The sequence below is a fragment of the Antedon mediterranea genome, chromosome 2 (assembly GCF_964355755.1).
Source record: "Antedon mediterranea chromosome 2, ecAntMedi1.1, whole genome shotgun sequence".
In the NCBI taxonomy this organism is placed as follows: Eukaryota; Metazoa; Echinodermata; class Crinoidea; order Comatulida; family Antedonidae; genus Antedon; species Antedon mediterranea.
The window spans coordinates 24,596,432-24,610,330 of record NC_092671.1 but is presented as its reverse complement, the minus strand read 5'-3'; the positions used below and the strand labels follow the sequence as shown (position 1 = coordinate 24,610,330).

Here is a 13,899-nt window from a genome sequence, read left to right as displayed (position 1 = left end):
GTATCATCACTCAGACTATTGTACCAAACAACACAATTGAAAGTTACAACACAAAAATAACACTCTGGTGAAACAAAAAAAAGTACATCATTATTCAGTATCTGCCGAGAACCAAATAACTCATTAACAAAACGAATGCTCTTTGCACAAGCCCGAAAACCATACTATCGTGACTCTTGGATTATGATTAAGCAAACTCCTTCAGTGCGATCATAGTCAAGCCTTCAACAGTCGGACCCAGCATAAATATTTGGATGCTAGAGAAGACTGCCTCTTGGATGCGACTGGCATCAATGGAAGGAAAGAAACTGTACTGTACTGTTTGAAAGAGTTCAGCTTTCTGAGAAGGTATACAGCCGTTGATTATACTTTTTAACAATATTTACAGTATTTGCATTCTAATTTAATTCACAATCTACCGTTGTTCCTAAATATTTATGTTCTTTTCCAGTTTCTATCTTTTGGTCGTTTAATATAAGAACATTTTTCTTACACCATGACTCAAACAACTCAGGTGTATTTTTATACTCATCTTCACAGTTATGCTGAAATATACCCGTAACAAGAGAATCATCTGCATACTTAACTATACTAACATTATTACTTTCATTTTTAAAGTCATTTGTGTACAGAGAGAAAAGAACAGGAGAAAGAACACATACCAGAGGGACACCAGTGTTAGTGATTTCGTTAAAATGTTGCACACAATCTAATCATGAGAAATCTCAAATACGATGTGTTTTTAGTCGCGTGGAAGCGACTCTATAGTTCACTAAGTCGGTCGGTCGGTCTGTCTGTCTGTCTGTCTGTCGGTCTGTCTGTCGGTCTGTCTGTCGGTCTGTCTGTCTGTCTGTCTGTCGGTCCGGTATCACTATGTGTTTTATCGCTTTATGACCTTATCTTGATATCAGTTTAATCTAGCTAAGTCAATTTTTCACAGAATATTCCTTATGGCCAGGAATCGATGTGGTTATGTTTTCACGGTGCGCAATAAAAAATTACGCGGTCTACGCACGATTTAACGAAATCACGTTTGTAATCATATCTTAACAACCATGAATCACAATTAAATAAAATTTGGTACTCATAAATTTCAGGGCATAAATCATCATATGGCAATACAATTACGTGCGTAGCGCATGTAACGCATGCGTACGCGCGCTTAAAATTTTCAAAATTTATTTTCGATGAAATAAGAGTACGTTTCAGGCAATTTTAAGCGTTTACAAAATTGCCATGAGTGCGCAGATTTTTGCGCGGCCACTGCGCGTTAAATGTTATTGCGCACACTTTTTGCCCGATTTCTGTTTTCTTGACTTAATTTTCAACTCGAAATTACGTTATACGAGCACGTCAAATGTGACAGGCTACGCACGTGTAAATTTAAAAAATATAAATGTTTTTAAACATTTCAACATTTTTAAACAAATAAGGATTTTAACAAACATCCATAAAGGACGGCCCATGTTTAAATACACAAACATATGAAGTAAATAATTGTCTTTCTCATTTTAACAAAAGGAACACAAGTCGTATACATGAGAATCCGATCCTAAACAACCTTTCATTTGTATATAAAAATAATTTCGTTTAGGTATTTAAATAGGAAAGCTTTAACTTTGCCATGAAGGTGTAGCTTATGGAGTAACAAAATGGAGTCTTTTAAATAAAAATTGCCTACTATGTTTGACCATTTCAAATTTACTTTATTGATGTCGTTTGTGACATTTGCTACAATAGTGTGATTATACGTTTAATTCACTTAAATCAATACAAAATAATGCAACCTTAAAAATAAAACTTAAAGAATATTTTAATAATGAACAGCTTGGAATATCAGTTTAATTAAAGATGTATTGTCCCTTGAAACACAAACAAAAATGAAGGTCAAAATATTCTAAATTTAAATTGGCCATATCAAAGTAATATTAAAGTTATTCACTTTATTACATGTTCGTTTAATTTTGAATACAGTTTCAATAAATATCAGCTTTATCAAGTATTTCTTGGTTTTCATTGAAAATTACCTTCAAGTTCATTGGGATAGAATGCAGAATTGCACCATACAAAAGAAAGTAAATTTTAATTCCATACTTTGTGGGAAAGAGTGGAAAGATCCTTTGGAGTTATATCTTTAATAGTACGGATACCTGCATTCCACCACAAGTTTTGGATATTAAAAAAGTTCTCTTAACGAAACAGCAATTGTACTTGTCTACATATTTCATTTGTCCTATTTCAGATTTTGTTGGGACGTCTTTCTGTATCTCTTTACACAAAACAGATGTCAAAATGTATCAAAACCTGGACACAATTATTTCAAAGTTAAACAAGCTTTTTTTTATTGAATACTGTTGAAAAACCTATTGACTGTCAAAATTAAAAACCTTATTTGTTTTTGTCTTTGACAGCTCTTTTCTGTCCCGTGCTCTCCTTTTTATGTACTTTATCACAGAAATAAATAAAAATAAGTACAAGAAAAGTAGGCTGAAAGAAATGAAAGAAGAATCAACAATAATTCTTATTTTCATACATTTATTGTTACAAATTTGATTTTCATATTAAATATGCGGTAGTCTTTTCTTGTAATCTTAATTTTATTTTTCCTGGTAGACCTATTGTTTTTTTCTGGAGTTTGAGTGACTCGATGATCTTTGGCGATTTGTCTTTGACAGCTCATGTCTCTCATGTGCTCTCTTTTTATGCATACCCACTCTATCATAAAATGGAATAAATAAAAATAATACTAAAATAACATTGTGGCTAATATTATTTATAATCGTTTACTTAACGTATCTACCGCCAAAAACAAGAAACAGGAATTAACACAAATCAAAATAATTAACTTCCATATTGTATAACTTATATAATTTCTATTGACTCTAACACCAGTTCATGTTGCTCTATTACATGGGATGAATCTAGGTGTGGTCAAAAACAAATATGAGGAAACAACATGATACGTGTTTAATATAATATTGTTGTTAATTACAGTAGAAACGTTGATAAGGCACATTTAGGCCTACAACATTAAGATGGAGTTTAAAAAAAAATCCAAAGTTCTCTTTTTATTTATTTTTGTTACTACGGTATAATCGATTTCAAACGAATGAAAAAATACTAAATATAACAAAAATATGAATCATAGTAACTTTCCCGACAAGAATAATAACAACAAACTGTAGGCCTACATTTTTTACTAATTAACTTAAAATAAATGCAGTAGTCGCATAACAAAATAATTAAAAAATACACATAATTCGCGCATAGGCCGGTTACATAGTCTGCATGTGTGTAGTAGTATAGGTCATGATTAAAACAAGTAAAGTGTAAAGTAAAGATGCATTAGAGCATAATGCGGTAGGCTGATACACCCAGCTTTCGGTCCGCCTAACACCCACATATCGAGTCGGCGATAACAGGGGAATTCGTTGATGTAGAATGATCTTATCTTTTATTTTGTTTAACCACGACTGGACAATATTGCGTACAGTACCAATTGTAAACGAACGGAAACACTCAATAACATCGCACACCGGTAGATTAGTCTACTCAATACGTGTGGCTTGATATAGACTGGTATATCCGTGATCAGGTCGTTTCCTCCAGGTGAGTTTCGTTCACAAACATCCTTTTATTTTTAATTTATCAATACATATAATGTATTTCTCTCCTTTTACCGTGTTAGAATTTTACTTAATTGTGGGATACTTAGGCAAGTGGAGATATAGGCCTAGGCCTTTAGTTTTGATATGCCAACTCATTATTACTGAATTTATTTACAGGGCAGATCCTTTAAAGTAACTTTTGTCCAGTTTGTTCTAAATGTAATTTTCTGAGCAAAAATATAAAATGATACTCTACCATTTATATTGTTTTGTCTTTTACATCTTACAATATTCACATTAGATATTTTTAACAACACGGGTTGCTCAGAGACTGTCCGTGGGTTGAGCGAACAGTTCAAAGTCTTTCCATTAATAATGTTGACAATTCTAAATGTTTACTTTTGATCAAATGATATAATTTTTTCAACTCTCACTTAACTCACCTGACACCGACCTATTTAGTATTTAAATAAAAATCTAATAATTTAATGGAAATTTATATTAAAAGTATTTATTTATTTTATTAATATTGTATACTAGACGGTTCTCGAATACACAGTAATTTCAGCGTTAAAAAAAACTGGCGATTTCAAATGTACGTACAGCAGGACTATAATATATAAGTCGTTTACATGAACGACTGATTTATGCAGCCTACTAAAATTAGCACCCTGGTAATTACTTCCGACATAGAAACTAGTATTTTTTAAAGAAATGTTGTTTGTTTTCAACATTATGATGGTGTACTCGAGCTGTTTGACCGGGTTTGCTAATAAAAACAATTATCGTAGAAGGAGATAGGTAAATGCGAAGCATCCTCGTATTACGATGCGGGTATTTTCAGCATAGAAATCCACAGTGAAGCCTATACGACGATAGGAAAACACCCCTATTAAGAGCAAATCGTTGAAGCTAAATTCGTAAATTCAATAAGTAATTATCTAAAAATTTGTGAACAGGGTTACATTAGGTGGTTAAAATCAGTACAGAAAGTATGAACCAACTTTATATACCATCGAGTAAAAATTCTAAAAGTACTTTACCGAATTTTGCCCTTACGTAAATGTATGTATACACATACACACATGGTCTACCATCAATGTTAAAAGATTCATTTAATTGTTTGTTCAGTATGGTACAGTGATTTTTAGTGCGAATAATCATTTGATGTTGTTATTTTATAGACTCACCAAACAAGTGAACAGACATGCAAAAGGTAACGATTTACAATGTTCATTGTACATGATATATGATTATATAGGAATATGGTAACACGAGCTGTATTTGTAATATAATTGAAGGTTTACTGACTAGGCCCTACTATACATACTACACCAAATGTCAAAGAATGAGTAAAGTCAGACTAATTGATTATGTTTAAATGACAGGATAAACTAACTACAAATGAAAGTAAATTTTGATTAAGTTGTATCATAATGTTATGTAAACTATTAAATATTAACTATTGATATCATATAATATTCAAAGATCAGTTGTTGATGCATAAATAGAAAATGTAATATGTAATCTAGAAAAATATTGTGTAAATGTAACAAGATTCTATTTCGCATACATAATGTCAACAGAGTAAAACAACGCACAACTAGGCCTATCAGTAATTGATATATTAAAACATATTATACCTAATTTAATTTTAAACACGGAAGCGCTATTCATTCATAACTCTATATTCAAATTTTCTTAACAGACCAAAACAACTATTTTTCTTGGTACCATTATTCTTTCAATATTGGTTTGTGTCATTTTGAACCTTTCTCAGACGCCCATATTTCGGTAAGTTAAAATTAATTGAGTGTACCATAGAATTTACTAAGTGGTAGTTCACTATCTCGTCCAATACAGAAAGTTGATTGATTTTATATATCTTTAGTAATTTTCAAATGTTAAGTAAAATATATATTTTTTTTATTTGCAGATACAGTACAATATTTATTGACAACGATACAGTTCGAACAGTAACGACTAGTCAAACCACTGGGCCCAGTTCACCAAACAAATGTTCCTCAGCTAAAGTAAACAACGTCGCTTTTATAAAAACCCATAAGACAGCAAGTACGACAGTAACTAGTATATTTAATCGTTATGGATTTTTAAATAATTTATCATTCGTTTTAAACAAGAAAATACCTCTAAACGGTCACTTCTATTACACTTCATTATCTGACGTATTAGAAGAGGAATACTTTTTACCCCCGAGAGGAAAAATAAAAAGAGAGTTTAACGATTTCAAGTTCAACATATCGTCGGTACACGTTCTTTATAACAGAACTATCTTTGAAACTTTCATGGACAATCGAACAAAATATGTTACCATTTTACGAAATCCAGTTGATCAATTCGTATCAGCATTTAAATATTTTACATTCAACAAAGTTGTAGGTGTAAATAATACCGAAGCCGCCCTAGAATTATTCATGCAAAATCCTAAATTATATAGAAATAAGTTTGGAAGATCTAGTGCTATGTGGAAGTATTCTCGAAATAATCAAATGTTTGATCTTGGTCTTGAGCATTCATGGCATGATAATATTACAATTGTAAAAGATAAACTAGAAAAACTTGACGAAGAATTCGATTTTATACTAATTGGAGATTATTTAGACGAATCACTACTTATTTTACGCAAAATGTTCTGTTGGAGATTCGAAGACATAATGTATGCCTCCCAAAACCGACGGAAAGATAAGCAACAAGGTAACAAAGAGTTACATCGTAACGTACGTGAATGGAATAGTGTTGATGTAATGTTATACGACCATTTTAACCAAAGTCTTTGGAAAAGGATTGCCAATTACGAAGGTGATTTCCAACAAGATCTTGCACACTTACGTAACCTTAATCAGCAGCTCATTGGTAATTGTACAAGTGGGGAAGTTACAAAATTGCACTTTAGGGGTTTCAAACAGAGAAAATATAAACTTACACAGAATGCAAGCATTCTATGCAAACTGGTATTTGATACCAGAAATACACTGTTTACAGAGATTTGGGATGTACAGAACACATCGTATGTTAATTGAATAAGGTAATTGAAATATTGTGATGAAAATAATATTAACATAATACTTCGTATGCTTATTGACAATTATCAGTACGTTTTATTTTAAGTTATTTAATGATACATATGTAGATAATATAAAAATAATTCAAACGGTGTAAGTGACCGTAGTTCCGAGGAATGACTATAGGCCTACTGCACATCCACTGGTGATATTTTTTTCAATAAGAATGATAAATCCTCTGATATTCCAACCTGATTAACACACAAACATTTAAATTTTAAGGATGATCTGCAAATGATTTATGACCAGTGGAAGCTGACAACAAACAAAGGTTTACATTTCTGATGTAACATTGTTTTAATGTAAAGCAAATCGAACAAAACCTTCCGATTTTGTTTTTTTCCGAAGAGGGTAATTTACTATATTACGTGTTTCATGCCTGTGCAAAGTAAATGTCAGGTATATCTTATGCATTTTTTACTGGAATACAACAACATTTATTCAATATTCAATATTTTACAAAGTGTATGGGTTAAGATACACAGAAGCCAAAGTGGCTTGTCTTTGTAGTCCTAAGCATAAACATAAAACATATTATACGGACGCATTACATTAACAAAAAAGGACATTTTGAGACAGAAAAAGAAAAAAAAAACACAAACACAACAAAGTGATATAAGCTAAATGTTTACAACCCCAATTTTGCAGTAGCAATAGTAGCTAGCAATATGTTTCAAATATCATCTTTTTAATATTGTACTTTAGCATAGGGAGTGAGGTCATGTGATTTTGTTCTAGGGTAGACTGGAGTTTATTCCAGTATGTTGGTCCTTCAATAAAAATTGATCTTTTATTAATTTCTAGTCTACTGTGTGGAATATATATCTTATTTGCGTTTCTTAATGTCTTTAAGCGATCAGTTTTAGGGTTTAAATCAATCAAGTTGTTTATAGGGATGGGAAGTTCCTGGAGATGATATTTGAACATAAAGCATGCAATTTGAATTTTATTTATATCGTATATATTTAACATTTTTAAACTTTGTAATAGTGGTTTGGAGGCTGTTCTCATCGGTGAGTTTGTAATCATTCTAGCTATACGTTTTTGTAATTTATGTATTTTTTCTAAGTTTGTTGGATATTCATTTCCCCATATTATATTGCAGTAATAGAGGTGTGGTAAGCTAAACGCATTGTACAAATTTAAAAGAATATGTTTAGGAAAGACGGGTTTTACCTTGTAGATGATACCAATGGATTTAGCGATTTTATTTGAGATGCAGTTTATATGGGGTTTCCAACATAAATGTTCATTTATATGTATTCCGAGAAACATAACTGTGTGTTCTCTTTGTAATATTGATTTGTTAATTTGGATTTGGGAAGTAATTTCAGGGATAGTTTTATTCATTTTTTTTGTTTGCATTGTTTAATTTTGATTGACTAACAGTATGCTTTAAAATGCGTCACGTTTGACTCTCTTTAGGATGTAAATTATATTCACCACTGAATTCCGCATATGGTTCGTCAGGTGCACTTGGATTGAATTTTTAATCAAATTGTTTCGTGTTCATAATAACAATGATGTTCATTGGTGTATTATTACGTCACGTAAAATCAATTAACTGTGACTTTTAATGGTGCATATACATAACATAAAAGACAAGAATATTTGAAGTAGTTTAAAAACAAGCACGAATGTGCAATACTCGGGGTACAGCGAAAGAAGCTGTATACAGACGTATACAGTTAAAAGTAAAGAAAATAGGTTTCGCCAGGGCTCGAACCGGGACCTTCTGCGTGTTAAGCAGACTTGACAACCACTACACTACGAAACCTCTTACATTAAAAATGTGGGTTACAGAAAGTTTTTTAATCCATTTAAATTACAAATAAATGGTAATAAGCACAAAGCAAAATAAACATGTGTAAAAGTGATAATTACCGATTACACAAATTAAGTATATTAAAAAATTATAAAAATAAGATATACTCTGTATAATTATCATATTGCGTATACAGTACTTTTCACCATAAATTAAAAAAAAAAAAGGTTTCGTCCGGGCTCGAACCAGGTACCTTCTGCGTGTTAAGCAAACGTGATAACCACTACGCCAAGAATCCGCATATAACCATATAACTACATAACGCTGTGGTGTGTGTCACACATAGTGGCTTCTTAATTAAACAAATTAATTAACAAAAAATTAAAAATCCGGCTCTATAGCTTTGAGGACATGTCCCTGTAGTATGTTCATGCCAAATCCCAGCTCAATACTATAACGAATAAGGGAGGAGTAGTACTTTAAAAATCGCACTTTTTACTCAATAGTGTCCAGATGGAGGAAGAGAAGGAGAAAATGAGTAAGTACTAGACTCGGGTACCCCGAGTAAAAAACACGGACGACATCAAGCACGTCACAATCTAGTAGTAGCCTAGTAGTATTAAACGCACTGCTACTTTGCCAAATTTACATCATCAGTTTAATATTATAATTTAGGTAAGTTTTACATAATTATAATCATGCTTGGATTTTGTATCGAACAGACACAGTGTATACCATTTTTTAAATAGTGCTATTCGCAGAAATCTTATGTAGGAGAATTTTACAGTAGGCAGAGGATGCACTCTCACTTCTAGTTTAAAAATGTATCTACTCTATTGTCACACTAAACTCTTGGTCCGGTTATTAAGAAATGCGTCTGAAAATACTTAGGCTAATGTATATGATTTGTTGTTGTTTACTGGGGTTCGTGAATCCGGGAAGCGTTTTAATTGTGTGCATTATACTGACGGAAGGAAAACGTTGCCGTTTAACATTCTTTAAACTATTTTTTAATTGGTTAACAAAACTATATCTATTGTTTGAAGAAGGGTTAAATAACAACTTTAAATGACACCTTTGTTTTCGGCCATTTGCATATTATTCAGTAGACCGACGTCTAGACGTGAATCATTAAATTCTCCGGCCTCAACTTCGCTTTGCAATCAGTTAGCAGCTGCTTAGTACTACTATTAGTATTCGTATAATACGCCCCCAGAAGACGCCGGTTGTTGAGTTAGACATGCCTATACCTTACTTTTTGTGAGGCTGCCTAATTCCTCTTTTTCAAACGAATTATACCCTGATTGTATCGAGTATTGTTATTGTACAGTATAATATATATATATATATATACTTTCCAGAATGAATTCAGAAGAAGCTGCTCTGTATTCTAAAACCAGAGATATACAAAAAAATGCATTCGAATTTTACTTGCAACGTCATTTGGCAATTAATGCTAATGATAACATTCTGGATGTTGGTTGTGGAACCGGTGATACTGTCTATGAGTTGGGAGCCATTGCCCATTCAATAACTGGTGAGTATAGTAGCCTCCTATTTTAAACAGTTAAATGGTTATAGTTAAACAACAAAACATTAAATAGAATCATATTATTATTATTATTAGTGTTACAGGATTAAACAAAGGCAAACTTAATTGCTGTAAAAATGCTCTCCGCCGTCACATATGACATATGACAGTGACATATAAAAGACAGTATTAAAACCCTTAGAGTAATTTAAATATAAAAATATATAATGTATTGATTGTGGAACTTACGACGTCAATGAAAATGAATGAAATCCGTCAATGAAATCAAAGTTGGCCACATTTTATTTATTGTTAAATAATTAAATAAACCTCTTGCATGAAAATGTGTATCTTTTATAGGTCATGATATATCAAAGCATATGATAGAAGTTGCTCGACAAAAATATCAACGTGAAAATGTGTCATACCAAATTACAGACATTGTAAACTGTCTTGATAAGTTTCCTAGCTGGAAAGGTTCTTTCAATAAGATCGTATCTGTGCATGTACTGCATTGGGTAAAAGAAAGAAGACAAGCTTTCCAAAATATCTACGACTGTCTAAGCGAAACTGGAAAATGTTTTCTTTTAGTTTGTGGTCCACGTCATCAACTGTTGGGTCACAGAAAAGATGAACTTCCATATTTTTTGGAGAATCATGGAAAATGGAAACAGCACCTTAAAGTATATTATATATGAGTAACATTTAATAGGCTAATAATAATTATCTATTATAACCAAAATAATAACATTTAACATAACAACATGTATCATTTTGCAAAACTGAAACTCCAGAATACTTTTGGATGAACAAAATGTATTGTTTCTATAGGCATGTAAATTAAGAAGATGAATCGACCCGCCCAGTCATTCGATTCTCCCATAACTTTAGGCCTATTTACAATTTCTTAAGCAAAAAAAAATGTCGATAAACGGTAGTTACAGTGATTCGAGACACTATTTAGGCATGCACAATTATTTATAACTTTAATTAAGCAGTTGTTCATAATTAATTTTGCGGAAATTTTCTTTAAAATTGTAAACATTATTGATAACATCCTCATTTAAATATACTTTTAAATTGATAGGGTTACCAACATAAGATGTATAATCAACTAACACTGGAAGAAAATATACATTTATTGAAATCGGTTGGTTTTGACGAGGTCGAGGGGAAATTGCACAGACCCAGTGGTGAAATCTATATCAGTAGTAAAGAGCAGTTAAGAGGTAGTAACTTGTCTGTTTTTATCGGCGTAGATATTGATAATTAGTTTTTTAGTTTTATTCTCTATGTATAAGTTTTTTTTTTATTTTTTTTTTCAGTCAGACATTTTAGCTTATTTCGTTTATACATTGATAGACCAGTTAGATATACCAATAACTAATCATTAAACAAATAAAATCTTGTACTTGCTGTTTGCTATATCCATAATTTCAATTACATATAAACATATATTTGTGCTTATTTCGATTTATGTAGTAATTTTATCATGATTATGTATTATTTATCTGTTCACCTATTGTACCTTTATTCTGTTTTTTTTTGTTTTTGTTTTTTTTTGTTTTTTAGTTTTTTTTTATTTACTATGTATAAGTATTTTTTTTTTCTGTCTGACATTTTGTAAGTAGGCCCTAATGTGTATTTACTACTGACCTATTGCATCGATTTATTGATTTGCTCGTTATACAATTGTTTTTAAGTATCTACTCAAGTGTGAAATTACTACTGTACATTTGTTTTTGTTTTTTTTTCAATGTAAGTTAATTATGTAAGTTTTATCATCATTTACCTTTTATATGTTGTTGTTTATATTTGTATGGACGCACCACCGAAAGGTGTGTGCCACTGATTCGAAAGTGAGTACCCTGAAATACTGAAATACTGAAATAGTAGAATACCCTTGTTTTTATCGGGATAGACAATGCAAGCGCGAAATTAATGGATTTGCCTCTTTGCATAATAATATTAATTTTCATTCTAATACAGTATCAGATACGTCACACTAAAAACTGTTTGTGACTTTAGTAGGGCCTAAATGGGATAAATTAACATTGTATGTTTGCAAAAAAATGTGGCCATACAGAAATTAAATGATTCATAATACTGTTATAGGATTTAATCTTTTGCTTTCAGATTATATCCGTACACTTGTCGGTCATGTAAATTACGTACCAGCGCAATATCGATCTGATATTATACAAGACGCCACGGACTGGTGTTATAATAACTTTCTAGTCAACCAGCGAGGAAACCGGTATTCGAATACTGACATCATTGTGCTTCGAGCAACCAAAACGAAGAATAATTGTTTAGTATTGTGAAAATGTTAATGATTAACCCACATCGACGGGACACGTTTTCTCTTAATAATATAGTATAACGTCATCAATATAATTTTTAATACAACATTTTCAAATGAGCGACACACTTCCAGTGAAAAACAACATATTTTGTATCAAGATATAAAATAACTTGTTGGTCGTCACCAACAAGTTAACAAATAAAACAAGGATAGGCAAAATAGTGAAACCTAGACCTATGCCATATCTTCATATGTAATGAATAAATAGATTGTATAGGGTTGAGTAATCGCATACTTAAAAAATGTATCCTAGATTCGATCCACATAAACCGACGCCTATAAAATTAATGCATTTTAACGTTTTTGTAAATAAAGTTTTTATTGAGGGTTGTATAGAAATTCAATTGTTTGTTTATCTGACCCATATGATTGGTAAATCACAAGAAGTTGTTATTGCAAGAGAAAACAGAAACAACCATAGATTCGCTTACTTATTATTATTTTTTTATTGCGTGTTTGGTAATTTCTATTATTCTGACCCTTGACCCACATACCAGGACATCGTCATATTTCTGTTAGTACTGGTCGTAGAAACTTAAATTTGGTATATTGTTTGAAATAATATATGATGTACTACAGTTATATTTAGGCCTATATTATGATGAACTGTATAATTTAAAGTTTTGATCTCTAATTTTCTTTCACTTTTGATATCCGAACTATATTTTATGGTACTGACTGTATATTATCTTAATTAAAAAATATATTCATTTTATAAGATTAATAAATAATATTTCAATAGATAAAATTATCATTGTAAAATGTGTACTTCTGAAGTTCTGGTAATTTTATTTTCCGATATTGTGAAATAGCATATGAATAATTCATTATTAATGACGATGTAGATATCAAATGTGTGCTCAATTGTCAAATTATGACTACTGATTATATCCGATTATAAAATAGATTATTAATACTATAGTAAAATACAGACGCATGCAGCTATCAATACGGTACGACTGCACTGCTGAAAGATGTAAAAAAATGAAAAATTCGCGCGCGCTGTCACGACCTTTTTCACTTTTAAGCTCCGCCTTTTAATTTGCATGTTAAAACGTTCTGTCTCACGCTTGAGTAGGCTTAGCACACAAAATGAATTTTGTCTATAAAAAATGAATTTTGTCTATAAAAAATGAATTTTGTCTATAAAAAATGAATTTTGTCTATAAAAAATGAATTTTGTCGACACAAAATTAGTTTTGTCTATAAAAAATGAATTTTGTCTATAAAAAATGAATTTTGTCTATAAAAAATGAATTTTTGTTGACAAAATGAATTTTTGTTGACAAAATAAATTTTTGTTGACAAAATGAATTTTTGTTGACAAAATGAATTTTTGTTGACAAAATGAATTTTTGTTGACAAAATGAATTTTTGTTGACAAAATGAATTTTTGTTGACAAAATGAATTTTGTCGACACAAAATGAATTTTGTCGACACAAAATTTACTATGTCTACATAGACGTAATTTTGTTGACACAGAATGAATTCTGTCGACACAGAATGGATTTTGTCTAAATAGAATTAATTCTGTTGACACAAAATT

At 31.0% G+C, this 13,899-nt stretch overlaps 1 protein-coding gene and 1 long non-coding RNA gene across 2 annotated transcripts; both read left to right on the top strand.

The window, feature by feature from the left end:
- The first annotated feature begins 4,436 nt into the window (after nucleotides 1-4,436).
- LOC140039375 (galactose-3-O-sulfotransferase 3-like) lies at nucleotides 4,437-6,649 on the top strand. The gene is made up of 3 exons (XM_072084977.1): nucleotides 4,437-4,442; nucleotides 4,793-4,824; nucleotides 5,545-6,649. Exons 1-3 carry the CDS (start codon nucleotides 4,437-4,439, stop codon nucleotides 6,647-6,649), a joined length of 1,143 nt encoding a protein of 380 aa, XP_071941078.1.
- A 2,379-nt stretch (nucleotides 6,650-9,028) lies between these two features.
- Nucleotides 9,029-10,680, top strand: LOC140039791 (uncharacterized). The gene is made up of 3 exons (XR_011842593.1): nucleotides 9,029-9,131; nucleotides 9,818-9,993; nucleotides 10,348-10,680. It is a non-coding gene; the product is annotated as an uncharacterized lncRNA (long non-coding RNA).
- Nucleotides 10,681-13,899: the final 3,219 nt, after the last annotated feature.

Coding starts and splice junctions, on each gene's coding strand:
- LOC140039375 (XM_072084977.1), top strand. Junction 4,825..5,544: donor AGTGAACAGACATGCAAAAG/GTAACGATTTAC, acceptor TTTTATTTGCAG/ATACAGTACAATATTTATTG.